Source organism: Gopherus evgoodei, chromosome 1 (assembly GCF_007399415.2).
Source record: "Gopherus evgoodei ecotype Sinaloan lineage chromosome 1, rGopEvg1_v1.p, whole genome shotgun sequence".
NCBI classification, from domain to species: domain Eukaryota; kingdom Metazoa; phylum Chordata; order Testudines; family Testudinidae; genus Gopherus; species Gopherus evgoodei.
In genome coordinates, this window is record NC_044322.1 from 341,041,253 (window position 1) to 341,054,748 (window position 13,496).

General features: G+C 48.7%; 1 protein-coding gene across 1 annotated transcript in view; it reads left to right on the plus strand.

Annotated features, from left to right (window-relative positions):
• The window catches only part of SRPK2 (SRSF protein kinase 2), a 330,240-nt gene that overhangs the window by 281,955 nt on the left and 34,789 nt on the right, over nucleotides 1-13,496 (plus strand). Inside the window, 3 exon segments of the mRNA XM_030552625.1 lie at nucleotides 11,563-11,632; nucleotides 12,293-12,385; nucleotides 12,846-12,938. Coding sequence (XP_030408485.1) covers nucleotides 11,563-11,632; nucleotides 12,293-12,385; nucleotides 12,846-12,938 — 256 coding nt within the window.

Genomic DNA, 13,496 nt, shown 5'->3' on the forward strand with positions numbered 1-13,496 from the left:
TATCATAGGCTCTGTCTATGCTATGAGGTAAGGGTGATGAGATTCCCCTGCTTGTATACACATACTTGTGCTAACTCTCCTCAAGCTAGCACAGGTGTAAATAGCTGTGCAGCCACAGTAGCATGAGTAGCAGCAGTGGAGGCACAGTTTGGCTGTGCTGACTATGGGCATGGCTACACTTGCAGATGTACAGCGCTTTGAGTTAAACCAGCCTTCGTAGAGCGCAGTAGGAAAAGCGCTGCAGTCTGTCCACACTGACATGGCCACATTAGCAGCTCTTGCAACGGCCGCAGAGAGCAGTGCATTGTAGCTATCCCAGTATGCAAGTGGCTACAGTGTGCTTTTCAAATGGGGGGCAGGGTGGAGTGTGAAAAGGAGTGTGTTATGTGTATGGGGGGGGGAGAGTGGTTTTTTGGGGGGCTGTGAGCATGTCAGCATGCTGTCTTGTAAGTTCAGACAGCAGCAGACCTCCCTCACACAGCATTCCACAGTAATGGTTGTGTTGCCTCGAAGCAGATAAGCATGCCAGCTGTCAAACGGAGGTTTCAAAGGGCATATCCAAAACAATGGCAAGAGAGGCCACTTAAGGGGATTATGGGATGTTTCCAGATGCTGATCAGAGTGCAGTAATGCAACACCTCGTTCACACTGACTCTGGGGCGCTCCAGCGGGGGCACATCAAACATTATTCTACTTGCCGAGGTGGAGTCAGAGCACTCTCCGTGCCTTGCCAGTGTGGACGGGTAGTGAGCTAGTGCACCCGGGGCTCCTTTAAATGTACTGTAACTCACAAGTGTAGTCAAGCCCTGTGGATCCACCTGTTTCAGGTTAATGTGAGTATCTGTATGGAAGTAGGGGAATTACCCCCTATCTTGTAGAGTAAATATTGCCTTATTTTAAGTATTGATAGCACAGTTTCCCTCACTTGGGAGCACATGCTGTCTTGGCACTGAGCTATTGTGGCTCTGCACATGGTTTCTGGGACACCAACCATTTGGATGTGCAGTTATATAAGGAGAAGTGTGACCCAACTCCAGAGCCTTTTGTCTGCTACAGACTAAAAACTTTGAATCCTCTTTCTTTTTGTGGCCACTTGTTTCTTTGCTAATATAATTAGCTTGTTTTTAATTGTTATTCTGTTTGTTTCTTGTTGGATGTTTAAAAATGTATTTTAGTGTTAGGCTCAGCACCACAGTTTGGCCTAGTCAACGCCATTCACTTTGTGTTATCCAGTCAGTGTACTCTACAAACAAATAGAAACCTGCATGGTTCAAAGCATGGAGTCAAAGCTACACAAGAAGACAAAGGGAGAAGCTGAATCAGTTCTGAGGTGTCATCAAGTTTCTGCTCAGCACTGAAGTAGAACAGGTACCATGGATCTGATGAGACTTGAGGCTCATATTGAGTATTCCCACATCCAAAACCCCTCTGCCTGACACTTCAGTATCTTAGGTCTCTGTCCCCACACTTCTGTAAACAGAGTTTCTGCAAGTCAGTTTTTTAATCCCACCCAGGTTTATTCTCCTCCAAGAGATTAATTTTAGCAAACCACATAATCCCTTCCTATATGGACTCTATCTGAAGATCATTTTTTAATAAAATACTAATCTTTTGAAATCCGCATAGACAAGCTACCTTGCACACACATTCTCTTAAGAAATCTGGCCCCAGCTATTGCATCATTGAAGACATCTCCTCGGGTCCAAGTGGCCATTGATGGCTTCTCACTCTCATCTGATTTGGATAATGATTTTCTGAAGGACCCTAGTAAGGAGGAGTCTCAACCCATTATATTTTCCCTATGATGCCAGTGTGGTATTCTCTTTGATTTCACCCCCACGTAACTTCTGGAGCTGCTGAGATTTCTTTGCATATATGACAGGAGCTCTAGATCTTGAACTTTCCAGGGTCTGTGTATAAATCCACAAATCTGTGAATCACAGTGGTTTCACTTTTTAGAGTTCCTTCAGCAGGGCTGGGTAGCAGTCCAGTTTAATAGATATTGGAACCATTTGAGACCATTTTCAGCCATTAGTGACTATGCCTTTGAAAATAACTATCTCCCTGGCATGATGGACAAAAATGTCTGCAGGGGACACATTATTCTGGTATGGTCTCATTTGGATCACTGGATCCCTGTGCAGATTTGTATCCGCATCCAATCCACAATCTTAAAAAATGGTCCACAGATATAAAGCGAATAGCCGCAGATTTGAAGGGCTCTTTGGATCACCCTGGAATTCAAGGCCTGTGGAAGTCAAGGACCTATAAATAGGTTAGAGTTATAGGTAATTCATCTGTATTCAAATCTTACATTCCATGAATTATTTTGGGGAAGTTCTGAATGTATGGCATGTATTATACAGGAGGTGAGACTCAATGATCACATTCCAGCCTTTGAATCTGTGAATTAGAGGCAGAACAGTATTTTGCAGACACCATTGCAACCATGGAGTAAAGTGAACTGACAGAGTGGATCTCGCTCTCAGAACTATATCAAAAAGTTGTCAGACTCTTGATGTATCCCTTCTCTTGCCTTCATCTACCCAGAAAAAGTAACATCTTAGAAGATAACTTAAATTGGAGATACAGTGCTTAGCACAAGTGATCATTCAAGTAATTGTAGTATTCAGAAGTTTGGGTTCTCTTTAAATAGACCTGCTTTCAGTAAGGGAAAATATGACATACTCATGGGTTTCCCTCCCTCAGGTTGAGGATTCAAGCAGTTGACTTCTTAGGTGGGAGTCAGGAATTCTCGTATGCCTCTTTATATCTGTTACCAAGAGTCTTCAGGACAGTCAGGCATGACAGAGTTGAGGTGATGTAGCTCCAACTTGATCTTGCCATTTCTGGTTCTCAGAGTTCCTGCCTTGACTTTGGAACTTCCCGTTCATTTTACAAGTCTTCTGGATTTCCCTTCACAAACTCATGGCCAGATCATTTATCCAGATCTGAAACCTCTGAATTTTGTGGCTTGGAATACAGCATGTTGCTGGACAAGTGTGAATCACTGACCTACTGTGAAATTCAGTTTACTGATCTTGTGCAATGCAGTTTAATGTTTTTATTGCCTCAGTTTTCCCATCAGTAAAATGTGGCTGATGTTTCCCTACTTAGAAAGAATTAAATTTTTCTGTAAATCGCATAGGTTACTTGTAGACTGTTAGGATAAATTCAGGGAGGAGACGCAGTTTTTGCCCAGGGATTGTCTAAATGGATCCAACTTTGTATACAAACATGTATGCCCTTGCAGGTGTTTCTGTGCCTTGAAAGTTTTAGGATACATTATATTATAGATTCATGGCATGAATTCTTGGCCTTGTAGATATTATGAGGAATTTTGCCACTGACTTTAAGAGGAGGTCCTTCATCCATAGATTTTAAGGCCTTGAGGAACTATTACAATCATCTAGTCCAGTAGTTCTCAAACTTTTGTATTGATGACGCCTCTCACACAGCAAGCATCTGAGTGTGAACCCCCCCCCAATAAATTAAAAACACATTTTTTTATATTTAACACTATGATGAATGCTGGAGGCAAAGCGAGATTTGGGGTGGAGGCTGACAGCTCGTTACCTCCACAGAATAACCTCGCAACCCTCTGAGAGGTCACGACCCTCAGTTTGAGAACCCCTGATTCTAGTCTGACCTCTTTCATTCGTATCATAAGACACAGAATTTCACTCAGTGATTCCTGTATCTAAATGAATAACTTCTAATTGAACTAGAGCATATTTGTAGAAACACATGCAACTGGATTTAAAGAGCCCAAGTGATGAAGAATTTATTACATCCCTGGATAATTTGTTCAAGTGGTGAATTACTATCATTATTCAAAATGTGCATCTTATTTCCAGTTTGAACTTTACAGAGTTCAGCTTTCAGCCGCTGGATCTTGGAAAGCTACAGTCCTCCAGATGAAACTGTGTGTCTCAGAAGTGATTGTCTCTGAGAAGCATAAATCTGGTAACTGCAGTTTGATACACACTTCTTCTTCGAGATGTGTTGCTCATGTGTATTCCACAGTAGGTGTGCGTGCTCGCCACGTGCACCGGTGCCGGAAGTTTTTCCTTTAGCAGTACCTGTACTGGGGGAGCACCGCTGCGACCCCTGGAGTGGTGCCTCTGTATCGCGCTATAAGGGGAACTGAATGCTCCCCCCACCCTCAGTTCCTTCTTGCCTCCAGTGAAGGTGGTCAGAACTTCATGCTTCAGCTCTGCTGCAGCCTTTCTAATTGACCTTAGTGGTACCATTGCTAGAGTTAGTAGTTTCAGTTGTTACAGTGGGCTTGGGGCGTGCCCCGTGCCTCAGGTTTCAAGTCGTGTGACTCCTGTCGCTGTTCCATGCCAAGGAGTGATCCACATGCTGAGTGTCTCCGCTGCTTGGGTGAAACTTACATGAGTGAGCACTGCAAGATCAGGTCATTCAGGCAGCGGACTAAGAAGGAGAGGGACATCAGGCTTCAAGCGCTCCTTATGAAATTGGCGCTGGCCCCAACTCCGGCACGCCGAGTGGACTCTGCGCCCGGCACCACATCACTGGTGCGCAGCAAGGCCCCCCTCCACCAGCCGGCACCACTCCCCCTCCAAGAAGCAAGGGAAGGGCTTCGCCTCACAGCGGCACCAGGAAAAGGAAAGGGGAGAGGCTGGTCCCGCATCAGGCAGCCCTCGGTCCCCCTCGGGCCCAAAATCTCCGACTCATGCTGAGCGGAGCAGCCCAGCGCCATCTGCACGTGTCTCCTGCAGTCAGGATGCCATCGATGCTGGAGGCTCTACAGGCTACACGGGACATTCTGAGCCTACCAGTATCCGGGGCACTGCCGGTGATGGGCCCTGGGTCCCACGGAAAGCTGCCGCTGGGTACTTGTCAGTCCCCCCCAGCACGGCACAGCTCTCTCTCTGAGGACCGCTCCCTGCCTCATTTGACACACAGTGGCCGGTCAACTCACAGTTTACGCCCATCCTCAATGCCAGACAGGCTAATCGGTTCACCTCCTGGGCAGGAGTCTTGAAGTCCCTCCATGCCATGTGGTGGGGAGCGCAGGCACCAAGACGGACACTGGAGACGCTCCTCCTCGCAGTGCAGTTACCGTAGCCGATCCCGACATGACTGAGATTGATGCTTCCGCTCGGGTTCCCGCATTGCCAGACGTTACACATGGGACTCCCCTCATGATTCTCCGGCACAGGAGCACTGAAGCTCCTGGCACCGAGGAAAGTACCGGAGCAGCACTTCTGACAGGTCCCAGTCCCATGGAAGACGTTGTCACAGGCACCGCTGCTCCTACCGCTCCTATGGGACCACGTGCTCGACAGTGACCTCAGCTTTGGCACCCAGCTGCCCACCTCTTGACTGCGTGGCTCCACTGGACCAACCAGTGCAACTGGGCCCTCAGATTGGGCAGTGGCAAGGGGCCCCATGCCAGGGACAGTAGTGCCAATAGGCACCGTGGCCACCGGTGCCCGCCCAGATGGGAACCCACTTGGTGGCCGAGGCATCCCAGGCTCCCTCGGCCTCTCCATCTCAGCTGAGGAGCAAATCGGCAGGCCATGAGTCGGCAGCTCTGCGCCCAGACTCTGACCTGGGATCGATTCCCCCGGTACTGACCAATGCCCATGGCTCCATGCTGTCTCTCTCACCGATGCTGGAGGACGCCATAACAACACCCCTGCCCTCTATTCTGCAGGAGGATTTTAAGGCACATCAAGACCTGCTAAAGCGGGTGACGTCCAACCTCCAGCTGCAGGCCGAGGAGATGGAGGGCCCGTCTGACTCCCTTTTTAATGTACTATCTTCCTTGGCACTGGGCCGTGTGGTGCTACCCCTCCACCAGGGTGTGGCCAATATCTCTAACATCGTGTGGCAAACTCCTGCCTCCTTGGCCTCGATCTCCAAGAAGGCTGAGAGGAAGTACTTCGTGCTGGTCAAGGACTATGAGTCCCTCTATTCCCACCTGGCACCTAACTCGCTAGTGGTGGAATTGGTAAACCACCGAGAGCAACAGGGCCAGCCCCAAGAACAAAAACGCGAGAAGACTGGATTCCTTCGGTAGGAAATTTTATTCCTCTGCGAGTTTCCAACTCAGGGTGGCCAATCATCTGGCCTTGCTGAGCTGGTATGACGTCAGCCTATGGGAGTCCCTGCCAAAGTTTGAACCTCTCCTCCTGGAGCGAGACAGAAAGGACTTTAAGGCTCTGGTGGATGAGGGGGTGGCAGCAGCCAAAGTGGCCCTTCAGGCAGCGTCAGATGAAGCCAACACAGCAGCCCGTTTGATGGCGTCTGCGATATCTATGCGCAGGGCATCGTGGCTCCTCCTGTCCGGGCTATCGGCGGAGGCCCAGTCTCTCATGGAGGACCTACCATTTTATGGGAAGGCTCTGTTTGCAGATCAGACAAACGTCAGACTGCACGGGATGAAAAATTCCCATACCATTCTGAAAACCTTGGGCCTGTACATCCCTCCGGCTAAGAACAAGGCCAAACCGCAGCTGTTGGCTCAACCTGCAAGAAGCAGATATGAGCCCCTGTACAAGAGGCCGAGAGACTAGAAGCGCCGGTCTCAGTGGCAGTCCCACACAGCCTCGCAGCCAGGGCCCTCTAAGGGCAAAAGGCAGGGAAAAAGGCAGTTTTGACTATTTGCAAGGGGGTACCAGGGCAGTTGCCAGGGAGACCCCCCTATTAATAAAGTTTCAGTTTTGCAACCGTTTGTCTGCCTTCTGCAGGGTGTGGTCCTGTATAACTTCAGACCAATGGCTCCTCAACACCATTTCCAAGGGCTATATGTTGCAGTCCAGCTCACCCCCACCCAACCTCCCCCCCTCCCTGATGGGCCCGGGGGACCTGGAGCATGCCCACCTCCTCGGGCAGGAGGTGGAGTGACTACTACACCTGGGGGCGGTGGAAAGAGTTTCAGTAGAATTCCAGAGCAAGGGTTTCTACTTTCGTTATTTTCTGATCCCAAAGGCAAAAGGAGGTCTCAAGCCCATCCTGGACCTCAACCATTTTCTGGTCGTCTCCAAGTTCCGCATGGTATCCCTGGCCTCTGTTATCTCCTTCCTGGACCAGGGAGATTGGTACGCTGCCCTGGACCTTCAGGACGCATATTTTCACATCCATATTTTCGAGGGACGCAGATGCTTCCTCCGCTTCCTAGCGGGGCTAGACCACTACCAGTTCATGGTCCTCCCTTTGGCCTATCCACAGCGCCTAGGGTCTTCACAAAGTGCATGGCTGTAGTAGCGGCCTACCTCAGATCTTTCTATACCTGAACAATTGACTTCTCAAAGGCAGCTCTCAGTCCCAGGTAAGGGCCCACGTAGAGCTGCTCCTGTCCATGTGCACCGATCTCACCTAGTGGTGAACAAGACCAAATCAATGCGAGTTCCAGTGCAGCGCATTGAGTTCATTGGGGCACTACTGGACTCCTCAAGGGCCACAGCCTCTCTCCCGCGGAGCAGGTTCGAGGCCCTGAGATCTCATCTCCTTGGTCACGGTCTTTCCGGTGACAATGGCGAGAGCGTGCTTTCGGATCCTGGGGCACATGGAGGCATGCATGTATGCGGTCCACCATGCCAGGCTCCAAATGAGGCCCCTCCAGCTCTGGTTAGCCTCCCAGTTCTCCCAGGCCCGGAACGGGCTAGGCAAGGTTCTCACGGTGCCGTCCCCGATACTTGCTCCCTGCAATGGTGGTCTTACTCTAGCAACATGCTGCAAGGAGTTCCTTTTCGGAAGGTGATCCCGTCTTTAGGCCTAGTGTCCGATGCGTCGGACCAGGGCTGGAGAGCTCACACCGGGAGCATGCAAACCCAGGGGTTGTGACCTCAGACTTGTCACTCCACATAAATGTCAAAGAACTCAGGGCGATATGGTTGGCATGTGTTGCCTTCAACATGCACCTTCGCGGCAAAGTGGTCAGAGTCCTGATGGACAACACCACCATGATGTCATACATCAACAGGCAAGGCAGGACTCATTCCTCAGCCCTCTGTCAGGAAGCCCTGAGCCTGTGGGAGTTGTATATAGCCCACAATTTCTCCCTGAGGGTGTTCCACTTGCCAGGCGTCCGCAATACGCAAGCCGATCGCCTCAGCAGGGTTTTCTCCCCCCAGTAGGAGTGGTCGCTCCACTTGGAGGTCACTCACCAGCTCTTCCAAGACTGGGGAGTTCCCCAGGTCAGCCTCTTCGCAACCCGCCAGAACTGGTGTTGCCCCTGGTTCTGCTCCCGGGGGGAGTGGGAAGGGTCGCGATTTCCGATGCCTTCCTCCTGCAGTGGTTGAGCCAGCTTTTCTACGGTTTCCCACCGTTACCCCTTAGTGGCAAAGTCCTGCAAAAAGTAAAAGAAGACAGAGCCCGTGTCATCCTCATAGCCCCAGCTTGGTCCCATCAACACTGCTACGGGACCCTACTGGACCTTCTGGCGGCCCCTCCAAGGAGGCTATCGCTATGCCTGGACCACCTCTCCCAGGATGAGGGCCGCCTCCTTCATCCCAATCTGACTGCTCTCCACCTGACAGCATGGCTGCTCAGTGGCTAAACGAGGAGGAGAGGAGGTGTTCTGAGGAAGTCAGGCAGGTCCTCCTCAAAAGTAGGAAGCCGTCCACACGCCCCTGGCAAAGTGGTCCAGATTCTCCAGGTGGGCTGGGGAGCAGGGAATCTCCCCATTGACCGCACTGCTCTAGCTTATCCTTGTGTACTTCCTGTCCCTTAGGACCCAAAGGCTGGCACCTGCCTGTATCAGTGTACACCTGGCGGCCATATCGGCCTTCCACCCGCCAGTGCAAGGGCACTCGGTCTTCTCCCATACTATGACCTCCCGCTTCCTGAGAGGCCTTGACCGTTCATTCCCCTGTGCTAGAACCCCTGTGCCGTAATGGGACCTAAACCTGGTGTTGTCCCTCCTCACGGGGCCTCCCTTTGAACCCTTGGCCACATGTTCCTGGTCTCACCTCTCATGGAAGGTAGCAATCACCTTGGCCCGCCATGTTTCTGAACTGAGGGCTCTGACCTCGGAACCCCCATATATGGTCTTCCACAGAGATAAAGTCCAGCTTCGCCCACATCCGGCATTTCTCCCGAAGGTGGTCTCCACCTTCCATATGGAACAGGACATCTTTCTTCCCGTGCTCTGTCCTAAGTCCTATTCCTCCAACGAGGAATGCAGCCTTCACACGCTCGATGTGCGTAGGGCGCTAGCTTTTTGTCTGGATCGAACCAAGCTGTTCCGGAAATCCTCGCAACTTTTTGTTGCTTCGGCCGAGCATGGGAAGGGGCAGCCTATCTCCACCCAGCGTCTTCTCAGCTGGATTACCTCGTGCATACGCACGTGCTATGATCTGGCAGGGGTTTCCCTGCCTCTGATCATCAGGGCACACTCAGCGAGGGCTCAGGCCTCATCGGCTGCCTACGTAGCTCACGTTCCTATCCTGGACGTCTGTAGGGTGGCCACTTCAGCCTCAGATCACACGTTTACTTCGCATTATGCGATTGTCTCCCAAACTAGGGATGACACCGGGTTCAGCAGGGCAGTACTGCATCCTGGGAACTCGTAAATCATACCCACCTCCAACACACACAGCTTGGAATCACCTACTGTGGAATACACATGAGCAAGCACTCGAAGAAGAAAAGACAGATACTTGTTCTGTAACTGGTGTCCTTCGAGATGTGTTGCTCATGTCTATTCCACATCCCATCCTCCTTCCCCTCTGTCAGAGTTGCAAGAAGGAACTGAGGGTGGAGAGAGTGCGCAGCTCCCCTTATAGCGTGATATAGAGGTGCCATTCCAGGGGTCGCAGCGGTGCTCCTCCAGTACAGGTACTGCTATAGGAAAAATTTCCAGTACCGGTGCACGTGGCGTGCACGCACACCTACTGTGGAATGCTACTGTGGAATAGACATGAGCAACACATCTCGAAGAACACCAGTTACGGAACAGGTAACGGTCTTTTTGACAGCATTATTGTCTTGGTTTGGCTTCAGAATCTTGTGTCCAATTAAGGTGAGCACTCAGCAATCTTTATTTAACTGGTTTTCTTCAGAATCACCTCCTTTAAGGGTTGATGCTGTTAATTAACTTCCCAACAGAAGGGATCTGTGTTGATGATACTCACAGGTGACAGATTTCTTACCGAGTAAATTCAAACTCCGGGAATTACCAGATAGATTGATAGCATAGATCCACACTCCCTATCTGTTTCTCCAGTTCTTCAATCTAAGGCATAGATTTTGATTAAGTACAAAAAAAATGGACTGGGGTTAAGGCTTGCTGCTCCTTTTGAAGCCTTGGATATGAATCATCAATGCTGCAAGGGAGCATTCTCTCTACAGCAGCGGTTCTCAACGAGGGGTCTGGGCAGTGTTCCCGCTAATTTTTTTGCATCCATGAGCAAAATTAATTTTGTTATGTGCACCAATATGGAGGTGATGTGTCACACATCACCTCCATATTGGTGCACATAACAAAATTCATGTGGTGGGGGTGGGGCCGAGGGGTTCGGCGTGTGGGAGGGGGCTCAGGGCTGGCGCAGAGGGTTGGGGTATGGCGGGATGAGGGCTCTGGCTGGGGGTGCGGGCTCTGGGGTGAGGCTGGGAATGAAAGGTTTGGGGTGCGGGGCAGGGCTCAGGGCTGGAGCAAAGTGTTGGGGTGCAGCGAGTGTGGGCTCTGGGGTGGGGCCAAGGGTAAGGGGTTTGGAGATGCAGGCTGCCCCAGGACTGTGATGGGGAGAGATGACTCCCCCCAGCCCTCTCTTGCTGCAGCGGCTCAGGGCTGGGGCAGAGGCACCTCTCCCCAGCCACAACAGCTCCTGCAGGGCTGGGCCGGGCTAAAGGAGAGGCTCCTCCCCTGGCCGAAGCAAGTCTGCGTTGGGGCTGGCTGGGAGGGGCTCCTTTCCCTGCCACTGCAGATCCATGCTGGGGCCTGTGGGGAAGGGCACATCTCCCACTGCAGATCCATGCTGGGGCCTGTGGGGAAGGGCACATCTCCCCACTGCAGCTGTGAGCTCCTGCGCGGGGCTTAATAGGCAGCAGCGCATCTTAGAGGGAACATAGGTCTGGGGGCCACGGACAGATTTCAGGCGGGCTGCCAAAATAAACCAGAAAGCAAGGCTGGCATTAGACTCACTGGGGCCGAGGGCTGAAAGCCGAAGCCCAAGCAACTTGGCTTCAGAGTCCCCTGTGGTTTGGGGCCCTGGGCAATTGCCCTGCTTGATATCCTGTAACACTGGCCTTGGCTTTTAATCTACTGGATATACAGAAAAACTGTTGTTGTGGCAGAGGTGGGCTGTGAAATTTTTATGGGGGGCCTCAGAAAGGAAAAGATTGAGAAGCCCCTGCTCTAGAGAGTTCTGACCATGACACCAAGAGCACCTGCACTTTCTCCCAAGACTGTACTCAAGGAACTTCTGTTACTAGGTAAGTAACCTTTATGAGATTTAAGTTTAGTTATACGTCCTTTGGAAACGCTTTGAAAGTAATTCTCTCTGTTTTAACATTTGACATTTCATTGTCAAAATTCTAAGATGGATTATTTCTGAAATACCTATAAATGTGTCTGTTATTTCCTAGGCATTTGAGCTTGCAACTGGAGATTATTTGTTTGAACCACATTCTGGTGAAGACTATTCCAGGGATGAGGGTATGTGTCCTCTGAGATGTTTGAACAGTTTACAGTAGTGTTTATCTGTGTACTTGAGTAAACTGTTGATAAACATTGTGTTTTGGTATCAGATTGTAAATTCAGATTTTTTCTTTTTAAGTCCCATCGGTAGCATTAGGTGGGCAAACGCCCTTCAGCAGACACATTCATCTTGCTTAACAGCAGCCTGAGGAAATTAGACTACTTTCTTGTAAGATTTGCATATGTGTGAAAACGTGATTGTGAAATAATAGAGCATTTTAGTTACAAAAAGCAACACAATTGAATTTTAATGTATCTTCTGTTTATTAGAATAGATGTTTACATTTGTGTATATATTGTTTGAAATAGCTAGTTACTAATTAAAAAACAACAACATAATTAACTCCTGCTTCCATCTGTATACCTGTCCATTTCCATGCTTGTGTGCTTGTAATGCCCCTTGCAGCGGTAACATGGGCATCATTCTTTGTTCCTAAATGCTACTAATGATGCCAGAGTTCTGCTGATCCTGGAAACCTGTGCATGGGTTTGCTGCAAACATTGTTGATTTGAAACTATTTCTGATTTTTTACTAATTCCAGTTTCTTTCCTCTTCTTTTTATCCCATCCTTTCCCTGCCCTTCCCACTCCTGTGCCCCTTTTTTCTCTCCTTCATAGACCACATAGCACACATCATAGAGCTGCTAGGCAATATCCCAAGGCACTTTGCTCTATCTGGAAAATATTCTCGGGAATTCTTCAATCGCAGAGGTAGTACCTCTTCTTTTTGAAAGGCGCCGTGATGCAGACAGAAGTGGAATAGCAGTTGCTGGTTGTAACGCATACCAATAAGGAGCATTTTCTCAAGTCTTATAACAAAAATCTATCCCTGCTATATAAACATTAACAAATTAAAAACAAAAAGCTATGAAGAACTCCTTTGCACCAATTTAAAGGGAACAATTGATGACATCTTTTAAATCACTTTATTGGTAAAATCTTATCTTTAAAGGCTGCACCTCAGTGATTTTGGATGAAGAAGTTTTGCTGGTAGTGCCTTTCCAAATTAGCCATTAAAAGTGTCTTGTCCACACACACACTAGTTTTCTTACATTTTTTGACCAGGATCAATCTATTTCTGTCTGTACCGGGCCAGTGTTAGTGTGTGCATGCAATGTACTGATTAAACTGTTGTATGTTTCTGTTTTGCTGGCAATGTTCTCCAATGCAGATCACATAGCATTGATCATTGAACTGCTGGGAAAAATTCCTCGAAAATACGCTATGTTGGGGAAATATTCCAAGGAGTTTTTCACCAAAAAAGGTAACGGTATTTATGCAACACTAATTTAAAGCATAGTACTATCCAAAAGGAGAAATTGTACGTTCATTTATGATTACTGAAAAAATATATCAATTTAAGTGAGTACACCATGTTAAAGAAGAGTCCTGATAAATGTGAAATCTCCATTCTTTGAAGAGCAGGAAGTTGCAGAATAAAAACCGTTTCCCTGTATCATTTATATTACATGGTGTACTCAACAAAGTCATGGATATTAAGTAAAATATCTATGAAACCCTAGTGAACTGCTCAAATATGTGCAGTGTATCAAATACATCCTAATGTTCAATCCATTTCAGTTGATGTTTTATATGAAATAACTGTCAGGGAATATGCACTTTCTGGTACCATGGAAAGGAGTTAAAATACTTTCTGGAAAATATCAGTTATCTGGTTTTCATCTTATTTAGTGTTCAAGCAAACCCTCTTTATATGGGTCAAACTGAGGGATGGGATAAATGAGCACTCAACACAGAGATCATGTATCCTGCCATTATCTTACCATTTGTGTTTAGACTTGAGTGCAGAAAGGATAGTTTT